At 34.3% G+C, this 17,463-nt stretch overlaps 1 protein-coding gene across 1 annotated transcript; it reads left to right on the forward strand.

The window, feature by feature from the left end:
* The first annotated feature begins 6,920 nt into the window (after nt 1–6,920).
* On the forward strand, nt 6,921–11,568 carry LOC105450735 (probable 4-coumarate--CoA ligase 3). The gene is made up of 8 exons (XM_011690720.1): nt 6,921–7,052; nt 7,646–7,774; nt 7,904–8,111; nt 8,501–8,988; nt 9,573–9,750; nt 9,924–10,145; nt 10,449–10,678; nt 11,195–11,568. Exons 1-8 carry the CDS (start codon nt 7,017–7,019, stop codon nt 11,354–11,356), a joined length of 1,653 nt encoding a protein of 550 aa, XP_011689022.1. The 5' UTR covers nt 6,921–7,016; the 3' UTR covers nt 11,357–11,568.
* Nucleotides 11,569–17,463: the final 5,895 nt, after the last annotated feature.

Raw genomic sequence — 17,463 nt, forward strand, 5'->3', positions numbered from 1 at the left:
CTTATTATTTAATTCTCATTTACTTCATTTTTTATAAATCGGAAAACTGTTTTATTATTGCTATTTTATTACTGCAGTTGTAGCGTTACTTCGAAGAGAATACGATACCTTGTCTCGAGGACGTATAATGTTCCGCACAAGAAAAATCTTCGAATAAGTATATCATTATCCTCCGATACTCGTCTAACAAAAAAATCTTTTTGTGATCCAATTAGAAATAAAATTCTATCGCGCAAAAAAAGAAAGTAAAATATACGTAGAGTATAGACATTGCGTGTTTTCGAATTTTCAACTACGTGGTTAATTCCATTTCAGAGACAAATTCAATATAATTTTTCCTCACAATTTATCTAGCTTTATTGTAGTAACGTCAACTCGAAATAACTCTATTTATGGTTGTAACCTCAAAGTTATATCAAAATTCTTCGATCTCTTGAATTAAATGCATGATTAATAATACGCGAAAGAATATCTATTTCTTCAAACGGATAGTATTCTCCCAGTTTCGTCTTCATGATCAAAAGCGCGTAACAATATATCCAGGACACTTCGCGTACATCCCGACCCATCCCGCACAGTCGACAGTGTTTCCGTCGTATCGATTGCTCGTTGCAACCTATAATTCGATTTATGCTGCTCGGAGCATTGCTTGCTCCGTCGACAAAGCGGACGTGCTAGCGCGGTCGCGAAAAGAGCGAGAAACGAAACGGTAGCCTTCGACGAGGCGCTCTCGTGTAATCAAGGAAACGATCAAATTATAGCTGCTCGAAAGGCCTGATTGCTCGCTCACGGGCAAAATTACCCTCCTCTGCGTTCGGTTGACGCTACTTGGCGGCTCGTATCTATTAATTGGCATTCGTAATTGTTTCCTTTTTCGTTTCGCCCGAATACGTAACACGATCGTTTCGGAACGGCGCGTAGGTGCGCGAGAAGTACAATGTAATGTTTCGAGGCAGCGATGCAGTGCCAAATATCTGCTCGAAAATAATCATACGCGACTTGGATTGATTACGCAGAATCATGAATCACTGCGTTGCGCGACCGCTGGATTTATTGCAAAATGTGATCTGTGAAACACAGCCTTATCTCAAATCTCTCGGCGAATATCGGTGATATTTTATTTACCAACGCAAATCTTACGTTACCAATGTAACGTTTCATTATTGCTTCAAATCAGAAGGAAAACAGAAATATCTACTGATAATCAATACGAATTAACTCCGAGGAAAATTAATATGCGTTGGAAGAAATGTTGTATCTATTTCTATCAGCATCTTTAGATTTGATAATAATGTTATGATATTTAAAAAAAAAGTGAAACTAATGGCACGAAATAATGAAAAATAATATACATATATATTATTTCTACTATACTATAGTAAAAATTATAAAAGAGCTTCTACGAATTTGACACACTTGTTAGTATTATCGCAATGCGCAATTCAAATAGTTATTATATTAATGATTTTATGATATTTTGAGGTATGAGATATGAAGTTAGAAGATGAAACAATCTTCTTACGGTCTAATTTATGATTCTCGCTGTTAATTCGATTATCATCAATCACAAATTCTTAGGTTTATAAATAAAATCAATGACAATGAGCAGGATTATGAGGTCAAAAGATGGATCAACTAGATGACAAAGTCGAAAAATAGCATCGTCATTTCGTGAACAAATTCTAAAAGTACTCAAAAATCCCGAGTTTTCCGATACGAATTGTGCGTCACCCTAAATCCAGTTACTTAGCAAATTGAACCGCATGAATGGAATTCGAAGTTTAGGAAACATTTGAGTAAGCGACGAACGAGACCATAAACCGGGCGGAGAAGTGCCGCGGAGAATTTTATTTCCGGTCGTTTCGTCTCTTTCAAATCAAACTGACGCACATTCGCACTTTGCGTATTAAAAATATTGCATGGATGGCTTGGATATTGGCTTGGACAAAGTCAAGTGTAGTTATCAACAAAAATAATAGCGCTTTTTCCACTAATGTCTTATACTTGAATGATTTGAGAAAAATAAAAAAGAACATTTGGAAAACATCTGATATATTTAAATTTGACAAAAATATCTTAAAATTTCTTAAACCTTTCTTCCAGATCATCTTGTCAATTTTTTTTAGAATTACGGTTACTTTGACGCAATTATATTTGCTTACCGGCAGCCACCTTCCCATTTTTCTTCTTCTTCCAGCAGAATGCACCTTCCAATCTGCTGTCTCTCCGACAACGAGGCCAGACAGTCGCCGCCCACCCGCAAAGGCGAACCTGCGGACATTGATTAGATAGATGTTAGTGCGATAGAGCATCTATTTTCAGCGACATGAATTATCGAATTAACAGTGCAGAGCCTAAGTACATCCTCGTCTAATTAGCTGTCGTTGCGCGCGTCGCGTTGTCGTGTAAACATCGGAACATGCTTGTGTCGAACGAAGCGTGTCGCGACGATTAACGGCCTCGAATTGAATTCCATCCTGTCGCAGAGAGGGACACGGACCAACTTGAATGGCCGCGGGATACGCGAGGACCATAATTACGGGGTCGCGTAAGCGTATCGAAAGGGGCTGCGTATCGATAACGGGCAGGGGGAGGCGGGGGGAGGTAGGAGGAGGAGAACGAAGGGAGGTGGCGCGGAAGCAATTCCACGGCCGTCAGCAAGCCGTAGTCCTAAGGCGGGTCAACTATCGGGCGGAAACGCATCTGATCGAAGGGAAATCCTAGATTTCCCCCGAGGACTTCTTCGGGAAACATCGATAGTCGGACAGACCAATGCCTTGCGCGAATCCCTTCCTCCCCGCTGCTTTCATGTCGCACCACATACCGATACCGCGAATTCAATTTGAAACCGCGCCGATAGTTTGCTTTGCCGCTTGCGCCGCTTGAGAATAATCCAAAGTAAACGATTTATTTTCAAGGAGTAAAAAGTAGCGAATATAAAAAGCTCTTTCACCTTTTCATATTATTATATATACGTATAATATTTTACGCATTAAAGACGTATTTTATTTAGTATTCTTGAGTGCGCTAGTATGTTATTTATCGCCGCCAGAGATATTTTAAGGGTTGTAACTAACTACGCATCGTTGTTTCAGTTACTATAGTACGGTTATAGACAGTGAAATAATAAGATATGTAGAAAAGTGTACTTCCCAACAGATTTTCTGGAAAAAAAACATAAACTTTACATAAAATGTATAAAACATGTTAGTTTATGAAACATATTGGGAAAATACTTCAAAAAATGAGAGTAAGTAATGAAATTTGGAAGATTGTAGGTCAGTGGAATAAAACAATTAGTAGTATTTTCGCGTACTTACAAAAGTCTGCTGTAATCGCTTTAACATTACACATGTAAACTAATCAATGTCTGTCGACTCTGTGCTTTTTGGCATTATTTGTTATTTAAGATTTCTCTTTTCATCTCGTATTTTCTTTGGAAAGACATTATGTGTTTGAAATAATTGTCTACGATTATTCGTTGGCCGGTTATGTATGTGAACTAATTCTCACTGTGTTACTTATACTGTTAAGAATACTAGCAATAGAAAGGATATATGCAATAGAAATAGTTGCATAAGTGAGAGAAGGTCCATCTACAATTTCGATAAAAAACTGATATAATAAGACAGAAAGAATATTGACGTTCTAAGAATATTGACATGCTAGCCAATTCGGCTAGCATGTCAAATTGACACGGGCGTCATGCAACCTGTATACGACGCTTCATTTATTGACGTGTATGTATGTTCACAATGCTTTGTCTAATCTAAGCATTGTGGCTATGTAATCGTCACAGTAGAATACATTATGACAGAAATCAAGATAGAAATACATCATGACAGAAATTGTTTTACATTTACTAAATCTAAATCCAATATGTACCTATGCCAAAAAATATTTCATTTACTACTGAACCTTCATTATTAATCGCAAAATAGGTACAAAGAAAAACACAAATCGGACGCGCGTTTATTATTTCACAAAATTGAACGTTTCTGACAAAGTAAGAGAACCGCGAAGTGAGAAGAATAAATCTGCAGGCTTATTTGCAGCTTGTTAAACTCCTATTACCGATTTGAATTACATGGCACGTCAAAGCTCGAGTGATTACTGGAGTTTTCAGTGAATGTAAGTAAATTCGCGCCGTCCTCTGTGCCGGCGCTCCTTCAATATTGAAGGGTTGGAGGAGCTTTCACCCTATCGTGGAGAACTGTTTGAAAATGCTTACGGGAAATTGTCGATGTTGTTCTATAACCGCGTACATATCATGACAGACATACTTATGGCAAAGCAGGCAATATATTCTACGTAAACACGATACATGTCAGGAACTACAGACTGTTACATGCCTTGACTTCTATACGTCTGTGTGTGTACTACATACATATAAGTTAAATATATTTGCGGTATAAATACAATTATTGCATTGACACTCTCGTACGGCGTCGTAAATAATCTAAATCAACAACAAAATTGATGAGCATTTTATAATATTTAATCATAAAAAGAATAACATAAAATATTATTATTATTAAATTTTATTATAAGTGTTAATTTAATCAATTGTAAGCGTTTTTTTGTTCTTTTTAGAGAGTTGAATTATTTAATACGGCATGCTTTTAAAGCTGTTTAGAGTTGCAAAGCGGTGGCAGCAGTTTGTGCATAACTTAAGTATAACACACAGCTTGTACTTGTAAATGCTATTTTGCGCTAAAACATGTAAACAGTTTATCTCTGAAACATTTTCCGATATCTAAACGAAACAGCACGGAGGATTTGAATAATTAAATGACTGTCCGTAAATTCACATTGTAATATTTCATTAAAGATATTAATCATCATAGGCAACAAAAATCATGTTGCACAATTATGCATTTAAATAATTTTTCGTTTAAAATCTTTCGAAAGAGACTACAAGCCAATTCAGTATATTTTAGATCAGAAATATTACAAAATTTTGATTATAATTTTACACATTTACATAGAAAATACAATAATTTGTAAAACATCGCTATTGTTGTATATCATGTAATGCGTTACTTTCTAACCCTGTATAAATCTTTAAATATATATACAAGAATATTTCCGATGACAATCTCAAGATTGCGTGAATAGTTAAAAAATTAATGGTAACGCCATGAATATAAATAAATGAGAATCAATAAAAGGATAATATCAAGATGAAGTGAGGACTATTGAGATCATCAATACCAAAGGAAAGTTCGAGAAACAGGAACATTCTCACCATCTTGAGAGTCGGTGACCGAGTAGTGCACTCTCGTGTCACGTTGCCGCGTTCATAAATTGGTTAGAACTTAGTGGAACCTGCTACTAGCGCTATCCAATTAGTCCTCCAATTTCTTCTTCAATATAGCGGATATTCTTATAATATTCATTATAAGAATAAATTTGTTAAATTTAAATTATTACATTATTATACTGATGTTACGCTTAGTAATATATTTTCAAACAATAAAGACGAATAAAGACGAATTTGAGGTTTTCTACTCTATTGTCTTCCTCTATATCCAATCAGTTGCGATTGAATTAAAAATTCATTGATATATCTATATATATTTATCGCATATTATTATTAATAAAAAGTTTATTTATGAAAGATTGTTATTATTCAAGTCTTGATGAATATATTGGCATTGCATGTTCGTATATTCGAAATACTCTCTTATAATAATTATATACAACTTTTACAAATGCTGTTCATTCGCATGTTCATTAAGAAAAGAAAGACCGAATATATTTAAATCTTTTTAATATTAAAATATTTTTATATTTTTTACCTAACATTTTAAAAATATCATTAACAAAAATATTTTCTAGATGTTGTAAATATGTTTTGTATACAAATATTTTATTTGTTTAATGAAAATACTTTTACCAAAAAATAAAATACTTTTAATAAAAAAATTTTTTTAATTATAATTTTAAAATATTTTAAAAATATTTTTAATAAAAAGTATTTTTATAAAAATAATTTAAAATCAGATCGATATTCTGTTTATAATTATATAAATTTATTTGTACAAAAGAATTTAATTTAATTTAAAATTTTATTTACAAATAAGTTGCTACAAATTCATAAATAAAGTCCTTTCATTTAAATAAATTTAATGTCGTTTAATACAGTTACAACAAACTAATGAGTAGAAAAAAACAAAAGTATGATATGTAATAATTTCGAATATATTTAAAGCTTACATTAACCATTTAATTTTTGTCAATATGTCAATTAATTAGACATAAATCTTAATTTTTATAATAATTTCGCGATTAAATAAAAGATTACATATTTAAGACAAAAATATATTTTTAGAAGTTTTCTAAAAATATTTATTTTATAAAGTTAATGCCATAGCGTTATATAAATCCACATCTTCGCAAGTTAATCTTCGCAGCTCTTTAATAAAATAAATTTTTATTTTATATTCCACTTCTGTGTCTACAAATTTTGATATTTTAAAAATGTATTTTTACTCGATATTTTATTTAAAAAAATAATATATAACCAGTTACATTAAATCAGTGACTCGTTCAGAGATTCGCGAAATTACAAAAATTCCAATATAAAGAGAGCAAACATTTGAGGATGACACTTGTACATTTGAGTTTGCTTACAAATATTTGTCTTTTCTCAGTGGACATTACCACAGTGTTATTTCGCAATGCATTTGTAAACAAAGAAATTTTTTCACTCTGCATCTTTCTGCAGAGTTTCTCGCCTTAATATAGACAATAAAGACAGGTTTCCACGTAAACATTCATCACTAAACCGTTTATCTCTTTTCATCCAAATGTCAAAGTCCAAATGTAGATTTCCGTTGCGCGTACGTTCCTCGTATCTTATCGATATGTAACTAAAAATGTATGGATGAATCATAGCAATCGTCTCGGTAGCTCGCGGGACAATAAAACGATCAAAGTAAAGACACGGCTTAGTCGATCTTATGAGCTTTACGCTGTTAATTTTTCACGTGTACTAAGCACAATCCTACACGATGGTAAACCTGAAAAATGAGAATATCATCAAGGAGGTATGTACAGCCATAATAAATCTTCCTAAAATTCTTTTAGGAGATCGTTAGTATTCATATTGGATTTAAACTCAACTCGAGATATTAGAAATTTTCTAGACATCAAAGTCAAGTTTATCAAAACCTATTGTAACCACATGACCGGTTTAAATTATAAAATCAAGTTGACATACATTCATTCACACTCGCAACAATTCGTTATTTGCATCGAGTATTGAATTATCAATTTCTAGTAGTCGGTTTATGCATTTGTAAACAAAGAACTTTTTTCACAATGCATCTTTTTGCAGAGTTTCTCACTTTAATATAGACAATAAAGACAGGAATGCATTCGTTATAATTTTCAGAAATTTCTTTACAAATTTGGGGGGAGGAGATTCTTATAGATGCACGTTAGCATCAAATAGATTAAATTGCTAGTCAATTTAATTCGTTACAAGTGAATTCTGGCCTCATATAAAGAATTGTATTTCAAGACCGATGAATACGCGGCGCGCCGTTTGTGTGTGGCTGGATATCAACATTATTATACACACCAACATCCATGTTGGCTCGCATTAGCGTTACTTCACTATTGTTGATTTAATTTTCAGAAGAGCATGACGTTCAGAACGGAGAACAACGTATTGATTGGCGAGGAGGTATCAATTTATAAAGAATGCACAAACGTCGGTGGGTTGGTGTTGGAGAAGATGCGAAGCAGACCGGAGTTCGTTGCTCAAGTAAGTACACAGACACGGTCGATTTCCGCGAGAAGGTGCCGATAGAGAGACATCGCCGTCTAGTCGATTTCAACATAAATTTCGCCACGATTCGCCATTTAACCCTCGTTCGATCCTGGGTTCTTGTAGGTGGAGGCGGTTACCGGCGCGGCGACCACTTTTGCAGAAATGACGGAGAAAAGCGTGAAGTGCGCGCTGTGGCTGAGAGAGCAAGCTGTTCAGCCAGGCGACATAATCGGCATTTGCACTCACAATCACTTGGAGTCATACGTACCGCTGCTGGCGGCACTCTACGTCGGCGCCATCAGCAATCCCTGGGACAACGAACTTTCCCCAAGTACGTTACTTTTCCCCCGCCAGCTGCTTTTTTTTCAGCTTGTTCCCGCGCTTTTTCAGCTTGTATCCGGGCCCGGGCATTAAACCACCGAACAAAATCGGATTTCCGCGCATCGAGAGCTTGCTGCGCTTGTAAAGCATTCTGTTTTCATTTTCTACGTTTTTCCCCTTCCGCTTCTTTTTTAATCAATCGTGAAAAAAGCGTCGTAAAAAAAGCATTTGTTGCAAAGTGGTCGGACGCGCTTTTCCACTTTTCCACTTTATCTTCGCTGCAAATCCGAGAAACGTCGTCGCAATTAATTCGCGCAGATGTAACGAGCCAAGACGTAGCAAGACGTCGTCGTGTTTCTCGTACACGAAAAATATTTACAAATATTTTCTTCGTTCTAGTAACAGCGCGTTACTTCCTCTTGCTGACGAGACCGAAGGTCGTGTTCGTGAATGCCGAGTCGGCCGAGTGTCTGGCGCAGGTTGTCAAGGAAAACAATCTGAACACCAAATTGGTGATATTCGACGAACTGGCGGGATTCGAGGACGCGTCCCTGACGAGCGTTCTGCGTTCTCAGGACGCCGCGGGCATTGACGAATTTGAGTGCGCGAAGTTGGCCAGCCCCGATCATGTCGCCACGATCGTTTGCTCGTCCGGCACCAGCGGCCTGCCGAAAGGCACCGAGATCAGCCACGCGTCCATGATCAATTACATGGCTCACGTCAAGATCCACGATCTCCGAGGACACGTGTCCATGTGGACACCTTCCATGCGTTGGTACTGCGGTCTATTCATCATTATCAAGGCTATTCTCGATTGTTCGAAGAGGGTCGTAGTCCCGGATAGCGATGACACCGAGGAGACGTGTCACTTCATCGAAAAGTACGAGGCGAGTGACGAGAGAGAGAGAGAGAGAGAGAGATTGGCAGAAATATGTCGCTTAATTGCATATTAATGACGAATCGGAATATCGCCTCTCCAGCACACGCGTATATACTCGACAATAATGACAAATTAATAAATGGCCGTTACAGACACATTCGCGAATATCAGCGATCGTTCAATAGTAATGTTACCGGTTATTTAAAACGCTATATAAAGCATTCTTTTTAGCGACGCGCTCAGCTCGACGTAGAGAATTAATTACGAGTTTATACGATGGAGATAAAATTTAACATTTGGCAATATCACTTGATTTACCATGCATTTTTCATCAAGCAGCGTCCGCCGTTATTATTTTCATTTTCGGGATAATTCTTGCAACGGGAGTATTTCACACAATATTACCCTCGCGCGCTCGCGTTAATTTATGTTAATTTATGTCGCGCGGCGAATTTGCTAAAGGATAACACGGGCCCGAATTGAGGCGCATCTACAAACGGGCGTGATAGTTGTACCCGTGTGATTTATTGCCTCGTGCAGGTAATACCGCGCGGGAAGCGTTCGAGTTTAACGGCGTCGTTTTGCATTCAGGTATCCTGGTTTAGATGCGATTCCTGCTTCCCCATTCGACTGGTAAAGTTCGGCATATTAAGCAAGTACCGACTACCAACATTGAAAATCCTTTTGTTTGGCGGCGCGCATTTCCGGGGAGAGCTGCAGCAGACTCTGGTGAAACTTTTGCCGCATACCGATGTCATATTGAGCTACGGTAGGTCGCGGGATTTCCCGAAGATCATAAGACCACGGTCGTAATTATCGCAAGTCTTGTCACCCCATTTAGACGATCAATGATTAATTGCATAATGCCAGCCAATTTTTCTATTTAAAATACATGCATTGGACATGCGACGTGAGGGAAACCGATTTTTAAACTGCCCGCAGGAATGACAGATTACGGTGGATTATGCGCCCGTCAGACGAGACGTAGTAAACCAGGCAGTTGCGGATTTGTGTGCGAAACAGGACGGCTGAAAGTGGTCGATCCTGACACGGGAAAGGTCTTGGGGGTCAACAAAACCGGAGAAATATGGGCCAAATCGTCGTACATGATGAATGGATACTACAACAACCCCGAGGCCACAAAGAACGCTATCGATTCGAACGGTAAGTAAGAAATAGTTTGACATTTGCCATTGTTTAGGGCAGACACAGAGATTTTAAGTAATAAAATATAATAAAAAAATCTATACGTTGTGGGATATTTTTTAGTACATTTTTTAAGGCTGTATATCATAAAGATTAACTGGTAATAGTAAAAAAAGTTGCAATTATTGATATTGTTATTTTAATTATTAATATAATTTAATCAAAAAATGTCTCAATAATTTATTTTAATATCAAAACGATAATTTCTACGTTATAAAGAATCGCAAAACTTTAATATACCCAACATGGCGTTCATTTTAGGATGGTTGCATACTGGCGATCTTGGTTATTACGATGACGATGGTGAAATCTTCCTCGTTGACAGAATGTCAGAATTCATCAACTACAGATCCATCAAAATATCGCCCGCGGAAATCGAAGCTTTGATTCAGCAGCATTCCGCGGTCCTCGAAGTCGCTGTAGTGGCGGTGCCGCATTCTGTCGAAGAGGAACACGCTATGGCTTTTATCGCGAAAGTACCCGGAAAAGAGGTAATCACTCTAGTAAACATTCACAATGTATTTAAATATTTGTTTCTATCTCATATGTTTTTAACTGTTTATGATGTGAGATCTTTTAGATTGACAGAAATATCGAGAGAGAGAGAGAGAGAAATATCTCTTTTTAATATCAAAACAATATTAAGAATTATTTTCGTTTGCCTAAATTTTTTGTACACTAAATTATTAACAAAGTAACATGTAAAATAAAATATCTTTAATGAAGTAATACATTTAACAAGTTTTTGAAAATTATATCGTTCGTCTCAAACTTTCTCTGCATTATTGAATATTTTGTGAAATATCCAAAGTCATTCACATACTTTATTGGCTGCTTTTTTGTTTTAAAGAAGAGATTAGCCTGTATAAATTTTTCACGTTTATTTACATTTTACCAAAAGAAAAGTTGACTTGCTTTTGTACGCGCAGCTTCAATTTACTGCTGGCCCTAAGTTCCACCATCTTGCCCTACATACGTTACATTACAATTCCTCACGTAAATTTCAGGCGACGGAGCTCGACATAACCGACTTGGTGGAGCAGAACATGCCGTGGTACTGCAGGTTGCATGCGGGAGTTAAATTCATGCAGAGGCTTCCTCGCACGGCCACGGGGAAGATCGCTAAGAAGGAGCTCAAGCAGATCGCTAGGAATTACGCGACGAATTAAAACGATAGCGTAATTATTGTGTGTATTACTGTTATATTTAGGACATGTACCACTATAATCGTTATTGTTTTTTAGCATTTCAATGATTTAAAAATTTAATGTTTCTGTAATAATTTCCTATAGTATTATAACACGATATAATGTACAACATGACCCTAATGTAAAAATTCTCTTTATGTACGCTTCGTTTCTAATAAATTAATTTGATATAACCAGTGTGTTATAGAGACTTACGCTTTATCAAATTTATAGAGCGGAGTATCGTTTTATCGCGTATCTCGTGGCTCATTCGTATTTTGTTAGGTGATTATCGATGAAATACGATATTACGATAATGTCATGACACATTAGGATACGTATCGCTATATACAGATTTATAATAAACCAATTACTAAAGCGATATCAGATAAACATAAATCGATTGCTATTCGTGTAAATATACTTATATATGCATAAGCATACATAAAACGCTACTGACAAGTAAAAATGGCAAATAGAATGAAACTTAAAAAATAGTTCTTGATACCCGTTTTTATCACTCGTTATCTCGAAATACAAATGAACATCATAAAGTGCGTAGGAAACACCACCAGATAAAATATCATTACGATCTTACAGTTCGAAGTAACGGAAACCTTAGTTAGAAACGTTAGAACGGAAACCCAAGAGATTTTTCCGAACGTCCTGCTCGTCTATTTCGTTTGTTGGAAGCGGATTTTCCCGTCGCAGGACATTCACGTTATGTCGTCCCTATTACGTACGTCTGAGTACCACGATGTAGCTCGGTATATGCATTAAAAAGAGAAATTCGAGAGAATCAAGAGGAGCTCCGTACACAATACTACAAAATACATTCGTCCTGATTGCTTCCAGTGTAAGGGGGAAGAAAGAAATAAAATTAAGGTGGATTTTCTTATTCGATGAGAAGTGACAGCATAAATGTATAGCGTATAATGCCCGATTGCATTAACACAAGTATTTGAAGAATTACATCGTATTGTTATATTAATTAAGACAAAGGCAATATAAAAATGCATATGAGACAGACACGATTAAAAGCCAATAAATTATATTTACTATTACATTTTATATATTTGTAAGCATAAATGGCTGATAAATGCGAAAGTTCTTCATCGTCCATTAATGGCGTTTGCAAAATTAATATCGGTTGTACGTTATCGAATAAAACAATTAATCTTTCTGCGTTTTAAAATTTATATTGATTTAATTATCTTAATCACTCACAATAATTAATGATATAGTTCAAATAATATTATATAATAATATTATATATAATATTATGTGACTCATAGCCATATAACAAGACTATATGTATAAAACTTATAAAAATTTTGTACAAAGACCATGTAAGATCAAATCGTTTGAATTAAAAAAAATTACTTTACAAACATATAAAGTTTAAGTTTTCTTCGAAATGGATTACTATAGTTAATTTTATCTAATCATAGATAATTATCAATGATTTAATTTAAATATTAATTAAGCTACCTACATGATAAGTTACCATCTAAAATAAAGATATGTAAAAAGTAATTGAATAGTTATCTTGTAACTCGAAATTTAGAGAAATATTTAAATTATAATAAAAAAAATTATATTCATAATTGTATCGTAATTGATATCAGTATCGCACGAAAAAAAATACTGTTGCCAAAACAAAATAATTGTGATAATTTTCGCCCATCAATTTAAAAGGGTTATAGAAATTAAAATACTTTGGAAGTGACTTATATAGTTAACTGAACTCTCAGCTTCAACATTGTGACGTGCAACTATACCATATATATCTCTCAATCATACTATTTGTTGTACAGATCATATTAGAGAGATAACAATAATGTTTTGGTTGAGGCAACCACATATATGAAGATATTCTCATCAGTACAGTTGTCATAATCGTAGTGTTTAGGATAAATAACATTCGGTTAGAATGTTATTTACCCTAAGCACTACAATTATGACAACTGTACTGATGAGCATAACCTTAACAGATGTATGCCACACGGAAAGAACAATTTCACTGAATCCAGATCTGAAAATAATTTCTGTTCAATATTCAAAATAATTTTGTGCGAAAGTCAAAGTGATTGCTAGAATATCAAAATGTTTTATAGCAATGCTTATCAGTTTTAATATTACAACAAATTATTTTGATGGTTCAACAAAAAATTATTTATTTTCAGATCTGTTTTTGACAAAATTTTTAGATCTTTCAACAAAATCGTTCTTTCCGTGCATGTAACATCAATATAACTTAAATAAATTTACATGCATTTCTTTTCCAAAAACATATAGAGAATATTATTGTAATATCCACAGCAATTTTTTCCGTGCGAGCATCGATATTTTACTCCAATAATAATACACATACATCAGCACGTTTAACTTTTTGAAAAATATTCAAGATAATATACCCGAAGAGCGCAAAGTGGCGGATGCTGTGTGGTAATACTTCCAGTAATCACCTTCAAACGTAAAGTGCGCAAAACTACGACAAAGTTTTAATATTTGCTTTACGGGGTGTTTGGTCCGGCCATGCTCTTTCCACTTGGCAAGAAGAAAACTCGACCAAGTGTTAGTAAGTAAGTAAACGCGCAACGCTAAAAAAAAAGGAAGTCGAGATAATTTCGTTCTCTCGCGCAAAATCGCCCAGCTTTAAAATCAAAGTGATTCAGCGCACCACAGTGGGGCCGGATTAAATAAGGTCGGATTTAATTAAGTTATTGCGGCCCGCGTGAAACTAAAACAATCGTAAAATATAAGCTTCGCGTCGCACGGTCGCCCGTGATTAAGAGCGGGACGATTACAGGTACCGGTTACAGGAAGAACGCGACGACGCGCGAAGAAATCGCTCCGCGGTCGGTCTTCTTTAAGATAAATTTATCGTTTGCAAGTGACGGCCGAGGAATTGATGGAGCCGACGCAGGGAAATCAGGGGGATTTCTGCAGACTTCGCGAGAACGTTAAATTCGTTGAGACACGAAAAAATTGATAAAAAAGATTGAAACATTTTGCGGAAGGTTCACTGATAAATTCAATAACCGTGAGATACTTATTATTAATATTTCATGAGATTAATATTTTATATTATTATTAATTTTTTATGAGATCATATTTAACACGTACTATGCAAAACGTTCAGATTTATACATAGTATGTAATATCAATATTCGTAATCGCGTAATATTCATTTATACAAAAATATCTCCTCATATACAATATTCATTTATACAAAATGTCCGTTTAATTAACGAAGATGGGTGTCACCGGACACTTATTAACATTTTAATCTTGATATGTGTACAATAAACAATTAAAATATCCCGAATTTTATATGAATTTTATTGAATTAAACACAACTTTTTTATTTTTATCAAAATTAATTTTTTTTAGAGAGTTGAGGAAAGATGCGGTTTACGAGTACGAGAAATATGATATTTTATGATAACTATCAAGAAAAGATCATGTCCATTTGTATAGGAGATTCTTGCGAAAATCGATTTTTAATATCATTGGAAAGTCCCCCGTGAATTATCGTAAATACACATTACATGAATCTGTGTCGACAATGACGAAAGCAATAGTAATGAACGATAAGATGCGAGATAGCGATGAGAAAATTATCGCGAACAGATAGACTGTCTACAGAGAGATTGTCGTGTTGAGTGTTCCACAAATAAAAATATCGAGTGTCAGAAAACTCTTAATCGAAATTGAATTTCTGATTTGCATCTAAAGTGCCAATCTATATAATCAACTTATGTAATTTCATGCGTCGTCAATAAGGGATTAGTTTGGAGTCCTTTATTTTTTTCAGAAAAAAAATATTGTTCATAAAATAGTGACGATAGAATTATATAATTAAAAAAAAAAGATATTTAGACGAGTATAAAAGTAAAAACATAATCATAGATTTTTATTTAAGCATCAAAAATTCTCTTTTGACGGAAAATAAATGATGTAACATACACGGAAAGAACAATTTTGCTGAATCCAGATCTGAAAATAATTTTTGTTCAATAATCAAAATAATTTTGTGCAAAAGTCAAAATGATTGATAGAATATCAAAACGTTTTATAGCAATGCTTATCAGTTTTAACATTCCAACAAATTATTTTAATGATTCAATAAAAAATTATTTTCAGATCTGTTTTTAGCAAAATTTAGGCCTTTCAACAAAATCGTTCTTCCCGTGTAAAGAAACGCAACTCTACAGAGTTGAAATTTCATAAAAAGGAATTCCATATTTTTTCAACAGATAGCTCTAGTTGTATATAGTTGAAAAAAAATTGGAAAACTTTTTGATAGACCGTATGTATATATATATATCTGAAATTAAAGCAGTGAAGCAGCAACCAATTATAAGTGGCAAGCAGAAATATTAGATCAATAAAATTGTATTGTATAATATATATATGTTCATTAATTATATGAATAACACATCTAAACTAATAGAAAGAAATTCTTAATAATATACATATGATAATGTATATGTAATAATATATGTTTATATATGCATACATTTGTATATACACAATTATATATAATATAGTCATTTTTATTATTTTATTGTCTCAATAATTGCTGCAAAGATTAACAGAAATGTTCAATGATATCGATAATGACGCGATTCTGGAGAATATTGCATACACAGCTAATGTAATATTTCGTTGATATTTAACAAATACCACACATTGCGAAGTAATTTACGATGAATACGCAGTATCAATAATAGTAAATATTGAAAATCCGGATAAGATTTTTTTTTTCTTGATTTCTCAATATGAAAAGGATCTGTTTGAACTAATCTACGTTTTCATAGTGAATCGAAATATTATCACAACTTCAACGAGCAATTATATCGATGATGTATCCACGAATTAAATGAATGTTGATAAACGTGGATGACTCTAATAGATTTGTTTGAATAGATTCCCTAATCGACAATTTTCGTATAAAATACGTTTTCATAATATAAATGAATATTTCGTTATCCGTTAAAATATGTCGCCTGTTTTTAATTAATAAAAATATTAATATAATTAAAGAGGAACAAATATTTCTGTAGTAAATATACCTAATCATATTATTCATGCTAAATTCTATAATTTCGACACTGTGTTTATGATCTCATTACAAGTTTCTGCAATGTTGCAATATTATCTCTCATAAAATTGAAAGATAAATGATCATCGTAAATAATTCACCATAAATTTCATTAATCTCCATTGAACCATGAATCACAAATTGCTGGTCTATTATTATTTATATTTGTGTCAAGCAATAAATTAAATATCTTTTTCACATAGTTTGAATTTTTTTCCGCTGATAAATAAGAGCGTACTATTGCATAATTATATTTTAGAGTATTATGAAAAAGGACTTGAGAATTTTACATTTATATTTTACGCGTCAGGTGAAATGTCATTCGAGAATAGACATCGTGCGGTTCTGCGAAGCATTCGAAACGACATTTGTCAACGTTGTCAGGACGGACAGTAGTAGCTCGTGAATGCAGTAGAAAAATTTCACAACCGTTGCGCACGGCTGCGATAAATTACCGTGGCGTCGAATCGGCGCGATGCATACAGCGGCGCCCAAATGCAACTCCGTTTCGATAAGCGTATTTTTATCGCTCGGTGCAAATGCATTTTGCAAACCGCCGAACGGGAATTCCTGCGACCTCATAAATTTATTATGCCGCCGAACGCAAAAATTTTCGAATAATTCGGCGCGTTTGTATCTTTTGCAAACGGGCGCGTTTCAAAGTTAGATATTTATGAAAGATAATTGACATTATAGTGTGTGCTAATAATTTAATTTAGCCTAAGTAAAATGAATAGAGCATGATTTCACGTAAATCAGATTGCACTTAAGTAAGTGCTTTTGCCTTTATGCGAATTTATTTGTATTTGTATGTAGTATATTCTCATATGATACCATAACAATAATAATGCTTTCTGAAATTTTTGCTTTCTTCACTTTGTTCACATTGCAATATTTAAAAACTTTATTTTTCCTTAAAAATTCTCTTAAAAATTACAAAATTATGTCCAATAGAGAAAATATGGCAACATTATACAAG

This window comes from Wasmannia auropunctata, unplaced genomic scaffold (assembly GCF_000956235.1).
Source record: "Wasmannia auropunctata unplaced genomic scaffold, wasmannia.A_1.0 LD336057.1, whole genome shotgun sequence".
NCBI lineage: Eukaryota > Metazoa > Arthropoda > Insecta > Hymenoptera > Formicidae > Wasmannia > Wasmannia auropunctata.

Excerpts from the sequence above, each read along its gene's own strand:
- LOC105450735 (XM_011690720.1), top strand. The coding sequence starts at position 7,017 with ATGGTAAACCTGAAAAATGAGAATATCATCAAGGAG. Across the intron at positions 7,053-7,645 it reads ATGAGAATATCATCAAGGAG|AAGAGCATGACGTTCAGAAC; the intron begins GTATGTACAGCC and ends TTTAATTTTCAG. Across the intron at positions 10,146-10,448 it reads GAACGCTATCGATTCGAACG|GATGGTTGCATACTGGCGAT; the intron begins GTAAGTAAGAAA and ends CGTTCATTTTAG.